This window comes from Emydura macquarii, unplaced genomic scaffold (assembly GCF_026122565.2).
Source record: "Emydura macquarii macquarii isolate MOO-44397 ecotype Brisbane River unplaced genomic scaffold, CSIRO-AGI_Emac_v2 contig_3506, whole genome shotgun sequence".
NCBI lineage: Eukaryota > Metazoa > Chordata > Testudines > Chelidae > Emydura > Emydura macquarii.
In genome coordinates, this window is record NW_027133643.1 from 8,273,549 (window position 1) to 8,292,536 (window position 18,988).

Genomic DNA, 18,988 nt, shown 5'->3' on the forward strand with positions numbered 1-18,988 from the left:
CTGTCACCGTCCACATTCCACCCTATTGGTCCAGGGGAAGTACCAAGCCTGATATATCTTGCATTGAATCATATAGTTAAATTTAAATTAAATAAAGTGGGTGCTTTACTGTTAAACTTTAACATTTTATTTTTTTGTATTCAAAATGTTCAGCATGAAGATGTTTTTTGAACATTTGTAGTTGAGCTGTTTTAAATATTTCAACAGCCAGGTTCCCTTTTTTTAAAAAACTGCTTATTAAGACTTGGTTTTATATATATATATTTAAAGCACTAAATAATTGTGTGGTTGCAGGTAAATGAAATGTGGCTGTGGTTGTCCCCCACTGAGCTGTGTACTCAGGGATCCTTTTGGTAGCTTCACACCAATTTCCTAATGTTCAAAACCTACACTTAAAAGCAGGTGCTGCACTCTTCATTCAGGCAAATCTCCTATTGCAGGAGTCATGTCCTCCCGTATTCTCTTGCTCCTCTACATTCAGGAAGTAAAGAACAGAAGCATTCAAGTTGGACAAATTCCACCTTTTTCCACATCCAGGCAGCCTGTGTTCCTGACTTGGAAAGGTGCCTTTTTCAGTTGTACAGACGATCAGTGGCACTTCTAATCATAGAGTCTCAAACACTCAAACATTTTCAAACTTATGTTCCTTAAGTTAGGCACCTAAATCCATATTTGGTCACCTAAGTAGCTGGGCTGATGTTCTGACATGCTAAGCATGGAAGTTAATGGTAACTAGGCATTCTTGGCATCTGTGAAAATCAGACTAATCACTTAGGTGCCTAAGTATGGCATATGGCCTAGATTCTCAGCTAGTTTCAATCGTTTATGTACACACCAGTTGAGGATCCCCAAGTTTGAAAATATTGGCCTTGACTGCTTTCCTCTATATTTTCCCCCCCCCCAATACAATCTAAAGGTAGATATACCTTCCATTAGGTAACTCTTATGCTTTTTAAAATATAATATTTTAATCATGATCATAAAATTGGTGTTAAAATACCTTTCCTTATTTAGTTTTTAATGAATACTTCATAGTGGAAATGTTTAATAATTTTGATAAACTTTTCCTCTAACTCGTTAGATGTAAAGCCAGACTGTACAACACATTGTGCCATTTCATAATAACTCACCTGAAACATTTGCAGAGATGAGGCAGTCAAGAATGTGGTTGTTTTATTAGGTGTTAATCATATACCCTGTTAGTTTATTGATGGAAGATCAGTTAATGCTTCATAGAAAACTTTGAAAATTAGAAATAGTTCCGCATGCATGTCATTTATTTTTTGTTTCTGTTCCTGTAAGTGATGGTGTTCAGGATATTTACAAACAGGAGGCTCTCCGAGATCATCTACTTCTGCCCCATGTAGTCCTCACTCACATTTCTCTCTTTGTGACATTGTAATTAGAGGAGAGTCTGAATTGGAAGACTAGATCCAAGCCCCAGGTGTGAGGAATTTCAGATTCCAAACTTACTTGTGATCCAAACATCATGATGTCGGTCTATCCCTAATTCTTGTAGTTGCCAGAGCAACAAGTTTTGTTGTCATAGAGGAGTGGGGAATAACAGCAGCATCAGAGGAGCAGTCAAAGTTCCTGCTTTCATACAAATGTCTTTAGGCCAAATCCTGAGGCCCTTACTTTATTTTTACTCTTTCCTTATTCAAGCAAAGTCCCATTGACTTCAGTGACCTGAATGGGACTGCTCGTTTATAGTTACTCACAAGCGCAACTATTTGCAGGCTTGGTTCCAATATCATTGCGATTGTTATGCCAGGCACCGCTGATCACAGCTGCCTACAGGTTCTGGATACCAGGTGAGGAATAAAAACATGCCCACACCAGGTAGGTACACTTATTTTTAATCACGGCTTACGCTCCAAACAGCAACGGGAGACTCTAGGGCGCGCTGCGGAGCGGGCTGCCGGGGGATTTTTGCCTTGCAATCCAAGTGGATTCATGGCTTTTGCATTTCAAGCTTTTATACAGGATTCTCTAGGGAACAGCAAGCATTGGCTAATTTACAGCACCTGAACTTGCTTTCTCACTTTTCTCCTCTTTTGGCACCACAAACAAATTCACACGGCCTCGCACAGCCTGTTTACCAAGCTAAGCAGTGCCTCTTATCAAACCGGTTCTGACCAGGCCCGTCAAGCCCCTATCTCTGTCCAACACGTCACAAATATCTTCCGCAGCCTACAGCGACGCAGCTCACTTGCTGTGGATAGCAGTAGAATTCTGCGTGTCTTGACACCACAAAAACCGTGTAGCTATGTAACAAACCAACGATTGCCATAGAGCCTATGCTTATGGAGAATATAATCAAACAAAAATATCTGTGCTGTGCAAATTACAGGATTTGCGGTGTTGAAACATACACACCTGTTACAAAGTTTGCAGCGAACATTTTCCCCTTCTTCCAAGTACACTTCTGAACTGCCATATGTTAATTGATTTTTTAAAAATCTTTTTCATCAGGCTGCAACCTGACATCTATTACATTTTATTGTAGAAATTATTGATGTGATTAAACATATTTTTACAAGGTTATCTTAGTTCTATTTAACTTGGCTTGGGAGAATTGCCTCTAGGATTGAAAGGTAGTTCTGTTTTCATGCGCATTTAGCTCTTGGCCTCTCTGAGAAGGATAGGAAGGTTGGCACTTGCAGAGTGGACTTCTGTCCACTGGGAACTAGACTGAGACCACCAAAATTAATACAGGCCATTGAAAAATCACCAAATCATCATCATTATCAGTTGCTAATAACATGAGCTGGATTCAAACCAGAGACCTAGAGATGAAAGGCTCTGAGTTCCCTCTGAATTCTCTTTTTTTTTTTTTTTGCATGCTCCTGATTCATTCTTTGCCATGGAGTGTGTTCACTTGGCTACTCAAGACACATCTGTCAGGAGTAGCAAAACAATAGAATGTTTACTAATACAAGATCATACCCATCAGTATTGAAGCCTTGAGTTGAATGAATATTAATATTTTCAACCTATAGTAAGACATAGAGTTGAAAGTTAAAAGATAACATACTAGTTAATGAGTGTAGTTGACTTGTCGAGGAACAAAGACCAGAAGTGTAGAGAGCATTTATTACCTGATGATTGATACAGTGCTGTTCTTTCTGTCCGCTCTTCCCAAAAACCTTGGATCTTGTTATTTATCTACCTTTCCCTAACAGCAGCAGCTCCATTGACTCCAATGGACTCCAATGACTCCATTGATTCGCTTATATTCGTTTCAAGTTAGCTTTTAACTATAATTGGTAAGTAATTTGTTTCTTCCACATATACTTTTGCAATTGACTTTTGGGATTTTTTTAAGCCACATTAAATACATTACAAATCTCATGGCAGTGCTGTTTAAACTGGTCCTTTGGTACCCTAGCATAGTTCTGCATAGCATCATATATTTTATAACCTTTTTACATTTCTGTGAATTGCCAGATGTGCTCCTGGTGCCTTCTGATCATAGATAGTTTGACATTGATTTTCCTAGTGCATGCCAGGGTTGAAATTAGGTCTGTATCTCATCCAAATGATCTATTCATAACAAAAAGTGCCTTCTGGCAGTTGTACCACAGCTGAATACCGTTAAACTAAATTCATCATTTCATTTGTTTCTGATTGCTCTTTAATGTTTACATATCTTACATATTCGTATAATCTTGTATAGAGTACACATTGAGGTTAAACACTCCCAGATAGAATTCTTTTTTCTTTTCTCCTCCCTGCTACAAAATATAGAACTTCTTTTTCACTGGAAGAGTAGAACTATGTTGAACTAAAATCCATGGGATATTTTCAATCTTTCCAAACATATTTGATAAGGCAGAATGGGCAGGTATGTGCTTTTTGGGAAGACATGGAGAGGGCAGCAGCTTCCTCCATAAAAGAATTCTGCCATAGCAGCTGAAATATCACATGGCAGTGAATAGGTCCAAATTTGTCTCACCCACCCCCCAAAAACCTGTGGCAGTAAATATGCTGTGGCCTGGGAACCAGGAACCACATGTGTTTTAACTATGGCTCTGACAATGATTCTTTCTGTAACTGTGGGCTAGTCATTTAACTGCTCTGTGCTTCACTCTCCTTATGTGTAAAATGAGGTTAATTATGTTAACCTACCTCATCGGGGAGGTAAAACTGGCCAAAGGAGATGGTGTTGGTGTTATAATTAATTGATCCGTTAATGTTTGTAATGTGCCTAAAAAACAAAAAAACACTATATGAATGCTAAGTTTCATTATACTGACTAACAATTTAGGTTAAATATGAGGCAGAAAATCTGGGTCTCCCGCCGCATATCCATTTCAGCTTTCAAGACCAGAATGGTGACATGTCTTATTCACGTTAGAAATAAAAATCACCTATCCATAAATCTAAAATGGCGGTTTTTTGCACTGTGAAGACTGAAGATTTTCCCAAGCTTCAGAAAGACAAGTAAATGGTCTTAGTACTGATGTATCCATGTCAGCACATGGGTGTGTTGAAAGTTGATACACAGATAAATGTGGAAAGAATATGGCGTTAGTGCAGGAAAAACAATTCTCTATTTGAATCCAAAAATTGTAAATATGGTGGAGCTGCAGCAAATTTTACACCCTTTTCCCTGACTTACACCTGTGTAGGCCCATTTACTCCAATAGGCTTGCATACACTATAAGTCAAGACAGAGTTTAGGCTTATTATGAACATACAGATGGCAGATGCAGGGTGGCTTGGAGGATTCATGCATCCTCCAGATCTAATTCAGGTATTTTGTGTATAGTCTAGATACAGGTGTGGAAAATGATTCACTCCACTCCTCTTCAAACTTTCTATGTCTATTCTGGTGTGTGAGGAGTCCTCACTGCTCTCCCTTTCCACTGAGACCAGTCTCTCCAGTTATGCTGCTTAACTGCCTAGCCTGCCAAAGTGTACAAAGTTGTCTGAGGTGGGGGGAAGCTGGAGGGAGAGAAAAATCTAATGATGCTGGGAAGAGGGCAGATAATCCTCAGCATGATACCACAACTTTTGTCCCAGAGTTATTAAGAGGGAGAGGAAGCTTTGCCCCACAGGAGAAATAAGAGTCAAGCCCCATTGGCTTTATTCACCAATGCAGAGATATGTGACTCTCTTGTTTGTGCCGCACGTGTTGAAAGTTTGCTGGAATGCATGCAGCTGGTATTTCGGTAGCAAGATGATAGGAAAGTCTCAGTGCAACTAGATATGAGCCTGTATGGAAACATCCTGTCCTGGCAAATTCCTGTGGGTATTTTCCAAAATACGAAGCCTGGCTGCTGGCACTCAGAATCCACTGCTTCCCAGCAATACCAGCTCCAAGGGCAGTTCAGTCTTTTAATCAATCTGCTTCTTCCCATGCTGGCAGAGGTATGGGACAGTTTGGGGAATACTAGGGTAATAACTTAGGAAATATGGAAAAGAACAATGCAGCAAAAACAATGTTCTGACCTTTCTGTAAGTCTCTCATCTTCAGAGGACCTTGTACCTTAACATACTTAGCTTGTGCAGCTAATCTCTTATCTGTAATGAGTAGGAAAGTATAGTTCAGTGGTCTGAGTCTCCGGCTTAGACTAGTTATCCTTTCTACAACTGCAGGTTCAGCTCAGCCCTTCATCATCCTTTCAAGATAAGTAAATTGACTACCACAAAGTTCGGTGTGTTGAGACTATTTTGGATGAAACTAAAAACCCAGGCCCCATCTGCTCTGCATGGTCCTTCCCCTTTTTAGAGATGCTGTGTTGTCTTGGGTTAGAGCAGGGGACTGTGGATCAGGACTTGTGGTCTGTTTCCATCACTGCTGCTGACTTGCTCCATGAGTTTGATGAAGTTACCTAAATAGGGATCTGAGCATTTAAGGCTACAGTCCTACTTTCATTGATGTAAGCAGTGCAGAATTGGGATTTTTAGGTGGCTCAACATGGATTTAACCTTTAGGCATCTACGGTTCTGAAATTTGGTCCACATCTTCTCTGTGCCTTAGTTTGTCATAAAATGTATAAAAGGGGAGTTGTGGAGTTCCATTAAAGGTTGCAAAGCAATTAGAGCTTCTGAGATCAAAGGTGCTTCAAAGGGCAATGACTCATTATTAAGTTTATGGAGGGGAAGATATGATGAGACAGCCTAATTTGGCCATTTGACTACTAGCAGTAAATATGCCCCATGTCCAATGATGGGATGTTTGATAGGGTGAGATCTGAGTTACTACAGAGTTCTTGTCAGGGTGTCTGGCTGGTGAGTCTTGCCCACATGTTCAGGGTTTATCTGATAACCATATTTGGGATCAGGAAGAAATTTTCTCCCCAGGCAGATTGGCAGAGGCCCTGGGGGTTTTTCACCTTCCTCTGTAGCATTGGGCATGGGTCACTTGCTGGTAGATTCTCTGCACTTTGAAGTATATAAACCATGATCTGAGGACTTAATAACTCAGTGATAGGTTAGGGGTCTATTACAGGAGTGAGTGGATGAGGTTCTGTGACCTGTGTTGTGCAGGAGGTCAGACAAGATAATCATAATGGTTCCTTCTGACCTTAAAGTCAATGAGTCTATGAATTTGCAGTATTTAAAAACCAACCCTTTGTGATTTTTTTGATGAACCCATCTGCTTGATGTCTTGCATGACTTGTTGAATATCCTTGGCAGGGCAGCCATTCTTGCCCTTTTTTCTGAGATGTCACTGCAGTCAGTTGTGCAAAAATGTCACTCAGCACAAAAGATCTTTAACAAAAGTATTTCAAAACATTGACGCTGATAGTGTGAGGACACTTGAGTGAGATTCTCTCACACACAGTTGCTATTCTCAAGAGAAATCAGGGTTTGGGATTGCTGAGAAATATTTCTCAAGCCAATTTGTCTGTTTTTCTTACTTAACGTCATGTTCCTCACGAGAATCATCTGTAATTTAAGACGATGGCTTGAGCAGGCTATTGTTTGTGCAAAAACCTTTCTGCTGGTATATTTACTAAACCTGTGTGATGCACACATGCCAGGAAGCTGAAACTTCCTAAACTTTAGCAAAATCTTCTACTTCTACTTAAGTTTTGACCCTGCTCCCAGTGGATTCAGTGAGAGTTCAGTATTGCGTTTAATGGGAGCGGGACTGGGACTTTTATTTATTGTGTGCACAAGCTATGTAGCAGTAGAGGGTCATCCCCTATGGACCATGGAGTACCACACTGAATTTCAGCTGTGAACATTTTCAGCATATGCATGTTAGGACAAATCACTGGGACAGGAAACTAAAATTCAGACTGGATTTAACCAGTGCTCAGTGTCTGATCACCATCTGGCACAGGGAACATCATCACATTAAAAAGTGAATTGAAACTAATGTATTTTGCTGAAGACACAAGGCATGTTCTTAGTTAATATTGAATAAAGACCCGATCCTGAAAACCCTTATTCATACACTCATGTGACTCATTTCTTTTTTTGTTTTTGGTGGGACCACTCACTGGAGCGAGGGGCACTCACGTGACTGTTTGCAGAATCAGATCCTAATTGGTGTTACATGTTAGCCTTTGAAATACCATGTCAAACAGAAGACAACTTGAATAACTAGATTTACTGTTGTCTTTCCAGATAAGTGATGCCCCCATTTTTGTGCCTGGTGTTTGGGGACCCTATTACTCAGCCATGGTGCCTGGATTCTGGTTGAATGAGGGAGGCCAAAGCGCTACAGGAAAACTGGTGAGTCTGCAAAAGCATAAATGACTTCTTATTAAATATAGGGACAGTTCCTCAGCTGGTGTCAATCAGTCTGGCGCCCCTGAAGTCAGCAGAGCTGCTCCGATTTACACCAGCTGAGAGGCAGATCCCAAACACGGCAATGAGATCATGGTAGCAAACGTGCTGCAAAGAGCACCACACACTTGGCTGCTTGGAATAGTAACTAAAGTCTGTTAATTTTATTAAGGATAGGCAGAGGCTATTGTGTTTGGCCCTTGCTTGAGGGTGTGGGGAAGGAAGCCCCAAGGAACATCCCCACTTAATACTTTCTCCAAGTTCCAGGCACAGGCATAATCCCTTGTCACAGTTCCAGGGCTGCTGTCAGGTGCCTCCTACTGTCTGGACACTGGAAATTCCTGAGGGCCCACCTATCAGCCTAAGCAGGGGTTGCTGTGGTACAACATTGAGGCCACACAGTCTAACTGTGCTTGGAGGGGGTGGGGCTTCTGACTCCCACTCCCCTAGTTCCTTAAATATAGTCCCAGATTTCCTAACCCCCAAAAGGGGCAGGAGGTTGTGGTACCAACCGCCTAACGGCTCACCTTGAGCCTTGGCGAACCTACCCTACCAGGCTGGCACACCAGAGCCTGTTGCCTCCTTGTAGGCACCAGGGGGATCAGTGAATGGCCTTTCTAAAGGAAGTTCTGAATGCTTCCAGGAGCCTCTGTTGGGAGCTGTAGAGCCACTGTCTGTTCTCTCCCAAAGCTGCTCAGCAACTGTCTGCTTTTAAGCCCTTATTCCACCCCTGACATGATGAGCAGTGGCAGCCTGGCCCTCAGCAGCTCTTTAACCTTTTCATCGCTGGTGTGGGGCTTATACACCTCACATCCGGATGCCTCTGACAGGCACTATAGACCAGCCACAAAAGCTGCTAAATTACCATCTTGAAATTCCACATGATCCTACACAAAGCAATGGTTTATATATAATGCTAATCACCTTTCCCTGGAGGGTCCATCTCACATGTCAACTTTATATAGAGTAAGTCTTTTGAACCTCGAGTTAATTGATTTTAATGGTAAAAAACAAATGTTCATGTTCTAGAATAAACATTTGTGAAGGGTCCACACTAGCCATTACAAACGTGTAAACTACTTCAAGATAGAGGGCAATCAATTAACTCAATGCAAGAATAATCTAGGATGAACATACCCTAATGGTGGAGTTTAACACAAATAATTTTGTATACTATATTCTCAGAAAATTCTGCACATCAGTGCCACTTAAGAGTATGTTTTCTTCATATATGTATGAATGGAAGACATACCTTTAGATTAGGGATTACCATGATTTCTGGAATCGTCGGGTAAAACTCAATTGCCTTAATGTCAATCACAAAAGCATCTAACCTGTATTAAAAATAGGTTCCAGCTTTGCCTGAGGGGTGTTTTATTTTAGCCACTGAAATCTATTGATACAGTTGTATTAGTTCCAGATGGGTAGCCGTGTTAGTCTGTTTTTAGCAAAACTGCGAGAGTCCTATGGCACTTTAAAGACTAACAAATTTATTTGGGCATAAGCAATTGTATTAATGTAATCCAAGGTGACACTTCTATAGGCAGTATTATTTTTTTATGTTCATGTGGCTGTTGAATCTACTAAGGTATGCTACTAAGGCTCATGCTATAGAATAGCGAAGTGGTATGTTGCAACGTGTATTTATTGCGCTATCTGCATTAGGAACACTTGAAGACCTGCTGGTCCCCAGACTCTATTCTGGCCAGGTCCGACACACACTAGAATTCATTAAGCAATCTTGACAGTAGATATTTTTGTTATAATGGAGAATGAAATAAATGCAGGTGTTTGCACCAGTGAGTTGTGAAGCTCACAGTAAGTTAGAATTCCAAATGTACCCATAACCGCAATGGAATGGGCGGGTTTTAGTGGACATACTCAGACGTTGCTAGACACAAACTGTTTGCAGTTACATTTGAGAAGCTATCAGCTTATCATTCCTCCCATTTTTGGTATAGCACTGTTCAACGTTCTGAGCCAAATCCTGGTCCCACTGAAATTAATGGGAGTTTTACCGTTGGCTTCAGTGTGACCAGGTTTCGGTACTTCTTGAGCAAGCTGGATGCGCTTTTGTCATTGTAGAGTGATAAAGTTTCCATATATTTTTAACCAGAAATTAATCTTTTTAAATTGAATTTATTTTAATCTGGTGGTTTTTCTTTTTTGTTCATTTTCAGATAGATCATGTGGTTCGAGGCCATGTTGCCTTCCCAGAGTTACAAGCAAAAGCCGCAGCCAGGTCACCACTCTCATTTCTTTATCAAAACATCAGCCTTTCAAAGATCATTTTGATGCAATGTTGTACCTGAAAAACTGTACCACAATGTTCTCATTTCAGCACGTGAAGATCAGCCAAGCTGGCTGTGAACTCAGTCCCCGGAGTCTGAATTGTTTGGAAGTATTTTCAAAGGCTTCTGTAATGATAATTCAGGGATCAAAGCAGGAGTGGCAGTGGGTGGCATGAGGGGTCATATGATTCCCTTCCCCCACAGATTTGCTGCTTGGCTTGTACTGAGCATGCTCAGTAACACTGCTAAAGCTGGCTGCCCTCAGTCTGCCCCCCTTGCCCCCACTATTGGCAGGCACTGATTGTCGCTGGATCAAAGCTTAACAAGCCTAAAATGTTCACCCTGAGGTTCAAATACTTACCCAAGCGGTGTGGCCGGCCTTCTGCTTTGTACATCAAAGTCTTTGTATCCAGCCCAATACATCTCTTGATAGCACAGTATACTCCCCATGCTGCAGACCTGGGTGCCTAGGGCTAGACATATCTCAGAATTCATAGGTGATGTTGTCAGGCTCCAGGAATGAGGATTAGCTTATGTTGCACTATTAGGAGAAATCTGCTATATGAAAGAACAGTGACTGTATGAAAAAAGACTGGGATGGTGAGGTAGAGAGGAATGTAAACCCAGAATAGAGGGATGGTTAAAACAAGAGGTGGATCACCCCAGTACCAGCCATGTTTTGCATGAGTGCAGCGTGTCTGCACTAGGCTCCCGTTATTATAGACAAGCTCTAATACTGCATCAAATGGGAAAATGCAATTTACATAGCGCAAAATCCAATGCTGGGGTGGAGAGAACTTTATTTCTTTATATACTGACTGTAAGGAGATATAACTCTCCTGTGTAATACAGTGTAGTATCTTTAAGTCTTGTTTGAGACTCATGCAGTTAGTAAAACTGTGCAGGAGAGTGTTGATAAAGAGGGTCATAATATTTTATTTGGTTAATATACCAATGGTATTTCTATAATGCTTTCCAGACACTGCTGTTCTAATGAAATGTTTGCATAGCTATAAATTTAATAAACAAGCCACTTATAAAATCACCCTCCTCCCCATTCCCTTCCCCCCGCCACCCCGCCTCCAAAGGGTAGCATTAAGGGACTAACTTAAACTGACAGAAGCCAGGAACTTTGCAGTTCAGGCTGAAATTCCATCCTTAAGTCATCACCTTTTACCTAGCTATTAAAGCACCTTTTACCTAGCTATTAAAGGACATGTAGCCCAAAACTTCACCCACTGTTCCGAGGCTTCATCACAGAGGACTATATCAGCTGAAATAGCCAAATAAAAGTGGGTTATTTAGTGCCGAGTTTTAGTATGAATTTCCTGCCTTTTCTCAAATTAAGTCAGATCCTTAATATTAACATAAGGTCTTGTTTTAGTTTTGGGTGTTGTTGATGGGGAGGAGATGGTGAGTTATTAACCTGCAGAGCTCCGTGAAGTATTTTAGAGGGTCTGACATACTGGGCCTGATTCTTCACCTTGTGTGGTCATTTATATCAGTCCAGAGCGTGTAAAGTTGGTATAAAATGCCAACACATAAGAATTCTCCACTCATAACTCTGGTGGCATTTTAAACTCACTTCACATAGGTGTAAATGGCTATACATGGTGCAAGGCCATGAAGAATCAGGTCTGTTTTGTCTGATAATAGCATATAGATATTATTGAGATGGTAAAACTCCATATATCCAGAGTGTAGAGTCAAGAGGAGAGAGAACTTTGTGGTCTAAGCACCAGAGCTGAAATACCTAATCTTCCTGCAATCACAGGTTCTAACTCGGACGGGATTAGATCAACCTGTCATTTTTCCATGGTGGACATATTAAGTTCCATGTAGTTTACATTGTTTGGGTCTCTCTCTGATGAGATCTTGAAAAACAAGACCCTCTCTGCTTGACATCATAGATCCATCAGCAGATTTTGTCAGAGCAATGTTTTGCCACGGGGTCTTTCGATAATATTTCCCTGTCTTCCACTAGTAAAACCGTGAATCTTAGAGATGGCTGCTTTTCAGTAGTGTTCTGTGGTATGTCTGTAAAGTGCTTTGGGATCTTTCAAGCAATGCATAATAATAATAATTAATAATAATTAGCAGGTCCTTCCATCTGTAGTGCTTAGGGCCAGAATTTCAAATATATTTAGGGGCCTAAAAATGCAGATAGGCACTTTTGAAAATCCCATGAGGTGCCTAAGTACCTAATTTTCATTGATTTCTGAAATCTGGTCCACAGTACAAATAGAAATGTCTCATTATTTTTTGCGTAACTCCTTTATATTTTAACATGGTCAAAGGAAAGCTGGCTTGATGACAGCCATAACCTTTGGTTTTGCAAAAGCACTAGGTTCAAGAACACTAAGCCTGACCCAGTTGCTGCTGAAGTTAATGGGTGTCTTTCTCTTTTCTGAAATAGAAATTGGATTGGCTCAGAAAATCAGTAGCCCAACACTACCCAGTGGGCTTGGATGACAAGTAGCACTGACAGATGTTTGAGGGAGTTCTGCCATGCATTCCATCCAGACATAGAGTGGTAGGGCCTAAATATTTAGGAAGAGGAGGGTATATACATGTAATGCTAGGTCTATCTGCTTGCCGTTAAAGCATGATTAAATGTCAACCTCTGCTACACAGGCTTTGTGCTCTGGAATAGCTTCTCCTACTGGGAATCTCTGCTATTGGTGCAAGTAACAAGAGGGGCAAATAGAAGCTGGGAAGTAAGATAGGTCTCATGTTTAATGAAGTTGCCCTTTTCCTTTTTCCATCCCACCCCATAAAAGCAGAACTTCTACTGAAAATGCAGTGATTGGTCATTAGCAGGTACTGTTTATAATACGATCTTTGGGGAGGCAGAAAATAAAGCTACTATATTAAAAAAGAATCATTGTAACTTTCAAAATTATCATAATTCAGTTCTAGGAAGGCATATAAAGCACATTTAGAAGAAAGTGAATAATGATGTGAATTAGTTATTTTAATGTCTTCCAAGTGAACTTCATTTTGAATGATGTTCTCTGATAGCACACACATGGAAAGGTATAATTGAAAAAACATGCAGCTGAATGGTTGAATGCAAAGTATAAATATACAGCTGCTAGGAGGTCAGAAGCCAAAGTGGTAAAACATATGCCAAATTCCCTTAGGGATCTCATTAGTGCATGATTGAATATACATGTAGAGGCTAAATGAATATCACTGTTTGGACCTACAGTAAACGAGACAATGACTAATCAATTGTAATTAGGACTAGATGCTATTATTGACCAAGATGCCTGAAATTAAATGCTCTACTCTGATTCCTTAGGAGTCGAGACCAAAAATAAAATGATAAATCTGTTTTTGATGGTACAAGAATTTTTTAAGAAATAGTCTAACCATAAGTGCTACGTATTTTAACTGGAATGTCATTAGGGCCATTGCAAGTCAGAACGCTGAAGAATTCATGATTAATCCCGCAACCACTGTTGGCCCTGGGAAAAAGGCACTTGGATAATGTGGAGATGGGTGTAGTGTAAGAACTTAGATAAAAGTAAATTTAGGGTCCTTATTCAGCTATTCCCCTGCATAGCAGCACCTTGCTGTCCCCTCTCTACCCTTATTTGTTTTTTGTTTTAATCATACCATCTACTTGTATATTTCTCTCAAAAATTGAAACCTTTAATACAAGGAACGCTTGGTTAACAGAAATTACTAACATTTGTAAAGGGATTTTATTTTCACTCCTCTTTGGTAATCTTTTTATTCCTTCTCTCCTTCCCAGCTTTCATTTCTCTCAGTCTTCATTGCGCAATTGATTTACCTCCTCTCTGTGTTGGGGGGAAGCTGCCCTAAAGCCAATCAGCTGCCACTTCAGGACTGGCCAGCAGGAGGCAATGCACAAGTAGTGCAGCTGCTACTACTTCCGGAAGTCATTCGGCTTTCACTGTCTACCCACCTCCCTGCTCAGTTTGGGAACTCAGACCTTCTACTGGCTGATAATGAAGTTTAATTACCCTCACTCCCACTCTCCAGTGCCATATGCCTGGCAAATAAATTATTCTCTTTTATTTTAAGTTTGGCTTTTGGGCCCCTTTTGTTGATTTTCTTGTATTTGACATTAGAAGTACAAATGTTTTATGTTCACTGAATAACCCCCTTGGCTTTTTTCCCCCAACTTGTTTTTCTTCTAGTGCTCAAAATATATATACATACTTGAACAGTCACCTGGATCTGATTAAGAAATCTTTGCCTGTGGGTTTCCTCACTGTTGATTTACACGTTTGGCCAGATTTCCATGGTAACAGATCTCCTTTAGCAGATCTGACACTGAAGGGCATGGTAAGAAACAGCCTGTCTTTGCAAAAAGGTCAATACAGAACAAAGGGCTAACATTAAAAAAAAATTGGAAGGAGCATTTTTATTTTAAACATACTCCTCCCTAGTCATTGGGTTTCTTGCTGATATTTATTGTTTGTTGAAATTTGCAAGTGTTTTTTCAGCAAACCACCGATCATAATACTTCTAATATATCACTACTGCCTCATTTATTTGCTGAAAATACTAAGAGGTATGTCTTCCATCCAGTATCTTTATTGGTAGTCAGATTTTAGAAAACTGAGTAGCACCATTCATTATCTTTATGCACCCACCAATCTGCTTAATCTTGCAATTCCCATGTGGAATTGGTGAGTCTCAAAACTGGTAGGGAGAACCAGCATATCCAGCAACTAAGAATGATTTAAAATATTGCAAGAAATTATTTCCCAATTATCAATCATATGCTGAGTAGGTGTGTTACACTGTTTCAGTTCCTTATTGGTCACTTTCAACAGAAGCTGGAACACTCCTGTGTAATTGTTAGCATTGGGCACACACGCTCTGATTTAAAAATAAATAAGATACTTCCTGAATCTTTATTCATTTTCCAAAACTGAGCTGAATCTGATCCTGAATTGAGGTTTTGAAATGTTTCTTCTGGAAGGCCTGAAATGCTGTGAAAAGAGCAGTTTTCACAATATTTCAATCTAGAATGTGAAGTAGCAGAATTAGGAAGATCATGAGAGACCATCTCCTGGTGAGATTTTCAGCACGTTTGTGGATTTATGAGGTTCACATAAACATCCACACATTTAGATGCTTCTACTAACTGTGAACCTGATGGACGCAGACTGGCTGGATAAAGTGTCAGGATGTTATTGAACAAGACCATGACTGAGCAGGTGAATGAGGGTATAATCTATGTGACTTTAATGTCTGATGTCTCTTGAATCATGGTGATGTATAGTTCTGATTTGTGTCCCGGGTAGTTTGTGTAATAACACACTTTGAAATGGTCCCTGGTCCCTGAGAGCAGGCAAATAAACACAGCAGATCATCCCCATCATTCTGAGCATGCCTGCAAATGACGCTTCAGACATTTGGGGGGTTCACCCATAATTACTGCTACTAAAAATGGGAAGGTTCATATGATATACCCAGGGTAGAAGTTGGGGAACATTCGGGTGACAAATGGATAGATGTGTAAATTCTTGCTCGGCAAAATGAGGCTAATAATTAGAGATAGAACATAGCAGTTTGGATCTCCATTTGAACTTGCCTGAAATTCAGGGATATGAAGATCTGGGGGAGTTGAATCAGGCTCATCTCTAATAATAACATGCCCCTAAAAGTCCAAATCTGGTTATATCGGTGAAAAATCACATAACCAGAAGAGTGTGGCAATGGTTAAATATTTTGAGTGTTCTTTTTAATGGCTTCAAAACTTTTTCAACTATTAAACTGAAAAGGATGGCACTTGCTGATACTGATAAATGATACAGGAATTCCTCCTTGAATCATCTGTTCTGAGAAGACAGCAGTGTGCTGAAATACATTGTTATTTCAAAAGGATTTACCTGTTTGGTTACCCATCACAAGCCGTGAAAATCTTTAAGCCACGACTTTATTGCCAGTGAAGATATAAGTTCCCATCTCATTACTGCTGACAGTGATATGCCATTCATTTCAATTGGCACTAGTACTCACATTGCCTTTCAGAAGCCATACCTCTAAAGGATATAACTCTGAGCTGCAAATATACCAGTAATTTGAGTAAAAATATTAAGGCTAAATTCTGATCTTAGGTGCATCTGATTGTCCTCTGCTGTGAGAGTGACCCATGAATATTTTGATCCTTAGTAAAGCTGTACTGTTTTCCACAAGAAATATATTCTACAGGAGGGTTTTTATTCCCGACTTGAGTCTCTTATGCAAATGTTAGCAATGCCACATTTAGGGACAAAATTAGGACCTCACTTGTTCTGATATAAATCCAGATTAACTACACTGACTTCAGTGGAAGGAATTTGAATTTATGCCAGAGTAAATGAAATCATAATCTAATCTTTAATTATTAATTGTCTTTCACTGGAAGGACATGTGGGAATTTTTTTTTTTTTACTATGTTTCATTTCATAGCGTTAAACTAAATATACTCCCAAGGAATATGCAAGTCTCACAGGAAAACTTTATCGGTCAAAACATAACGTAAATCCCTTACAAAATGATATTTTGCTCACTGTTTATTTGCAAGGGCAAAATCAGTTTCTGTGGTTCTTACCTAGATAAGGAGTAATATGTTTAATATAACAGTATGTGTGCAGCTCACAAAGACAGGATTAGAATTTGCATTGAAACTTGTAGCAACAAGAAAGCATGCCTTGTGTTTCACAGAAAATGCTGAAATACCACCTCTGCTAGATCTGAACATTTTCTTCTTGTTTTCCATGCAGGTTGTTGGACTGACATTGTCTCAGGGCCTTGATGAACTCGCTCTTATCTACTTGGCCACAATTCAAGCCATTGCTGTAAGCCATTTTAAAGAGTCTGCTTTTTATAAAAGCATGAAGGATTTAAAGGAATTGTACTCTGTGTCATATTGCAGATTGATCATGCCCTCCTGTAAAACAGATTTCTAATTATAAATGAACTCACCAAATGAGTTCTTAAAGGAGCAAGATAAAAATCACATGTATGGAGAGGATTGCCCCCTCCCATGCAAGAACCCACCTGAGGGATCCTGTTTCCAGGCAGGAGAATTCCCTAGAAGAGTTTTCCCCAAATTGTTCTGACAAGGCAAGGGGTGCTTGGTATGTCCCATGATGGAGCCTCCGCCTCTTCTGTCTAAGGTGAAAGAAAATACAGTCCAAAAGGGGATGGCAAATGCATAAGGAGGAGAAAGATAGAGACCTGGTCGATACTATACATTTATATTGGTATAACTACATGGGTTAGGGGTGTAAAAAATCCACACCCGTGAGCCACGCAGTTATACCGACCTAACCGCCGTAGACAGTGCTATGTTGACGGAAGGGTTTTTCCAAGCTTTCCTGTTGGCATAGCAGAATCTTTAATGAAGTGCTACAGTGGCACAGCGGCAGTGTTTTAATTGGAGACCTGCCAAATCTCTCCCAAACCTAGAGATATACTTCTGCATGAACATGCAAGGTGGAGCTCTGTGAGGTTTGGGAGATATGGCTGGGCAGGAGGGTGTGAGTAGTTGCCATATGCCATATTATCCCCATGAATCTGCCAGGAATGAAGGGAGTGCTTACCCCAGGTGCAATCAGAGACTATGCTATACAGGGCAGTGGCAGTGCTGATAGCATGGATTGAATGGTGTGGTGCTGCTAGGGGGGAAACTCCTAGCATTTCACTCCTTCTGCAGTTTTCCTAGTGCAAGGCATGCTATTGTCCTATGTGGATGATTTACTTCTCCTCTCAACCCCAGTTTATGTTAAAGTAGATGGAGAGACCACCATATCTCTACATTAAGCAAACAGTCATAGATGTCCATTAATGTATGTATACGGTGTGGGCGTGTGTATGTGTGTATGATTTTACTGAAAAAATTTAGACTTTAGTCCCACTTTTCCCAAGTGAGTTGTTTGATTAAACAACAACAACAAAATCTTTGCGAAAGTAGGTCAGTCAACTTGTATTTATAGGTATATACTCCTTGTGGTTCACCAATCTATATGTCTGCCTGTTTAGTACTGTTGCTTGTTACTGTAGTATCTTCACACCTAAACTCTTTACTGATTTCTGCATATTTCATTACAAAACTCTATAGTGCATAAGTGTAAACATACATCCCTACAAGTACACTGTGCATATGACAGGGGTTGCTACAGTGAGGAAATTAATGATCCTTCCAGCTGTCACGAAGTAATATGGCCATGTTTTAATGCCATCCTGGGAGTTAACACTTGCCGTTGTTTTCTAATGGGGACAAGGGTTTATGGATAACATGCACCAATATGGCATGCAAAATCCCAGTGTCACATCACACCATCTGATAGCAGCACGGGCAGGTGCGCTAAATTTACGGTGTATTACATATCTGATGTGTTAACACTCCTTCAGCAAATCCTGATAATTTAATCTGAGCCTGGAATTCATTAGTGCTGACTATTGACCCCTTTCAGATGAACCTAATGGTGGTGTACTTGGTGCTTTAATACAATCCTATGAATGTGTGTGTTTTCCTGGACAATGGCAGCTACTGATATTGCCCTACGAAAGAGATTGAAAACAAAAACATTTCAGTACCAAACCGGTGCCCCATTATTATTTAATGCTAATGTGGTGGTTGCATTCTCTGTTTGACAGGAAAGCCACCTATTATCTGATTTTTTTTTTGTTTCATATATTGCATTTTAACATTAAGTTCAGTATCGATAGGTCTCTTTCTCTAATGAATTTTATTTTTCATGATACAGAATATCAAGATAAGATATGCACTAGATTTCTCTTTATGGTAAATTAACACACACGTTTGCTTTTAAAAATTCCAGTGAAACAGTAGGCAATCATAATAAATGGATAGAGGGAAATTTGTGCCTGCCCTTCCTTATGACCTTTATTAAATACAACATTAGTTTTCAAAACTCTTTCTCCCCTTAATTTTAGCTTTACATTTATTACGTAAC

General features: G+C 40.0%; 1 protein-coding gene across 12 annotated transcripts in view; it reads left to right on the top strand.

The window, feature by feature from the left end:
• Positions 1-18,988, top strand: part of FGGY (FGGY carbohydrate kinase domain containing) — a 351,678-nt gene that overhangs the window by 271,396 nt on the left and 61,294 nt on the right. For 11 of the 12 annotated variants that reach the window (XR_010917523.1, XR_010917522.1, XM_067535443.1 and 8 more), the window contains 4 exons: positions 7,588-7,695; positions 9,930-9,991; positions 14,210-14,357; positions 16,790-16,864. Coding sequence is in view for 10 of the 12 variants with exons in the window: in XM_067535443.1 (XP_067391544.1) it covers positions 7,588-7,695; positions 9,930-9,991; positions 14,210-14,357; positions 16,790-16,864 (393 nt within the window). In the remaining 2 variants the exon portion in view is untranslated. The remainder of the gene's footprint in view (positions 1-7,587; positions 7,696-9,929; positions 9,992-14,209; positions 14,358-16,789; positions 16,865-18,988) is intronic. The other variant, XM_067535446.1, reaches the window with a different exon arrangement.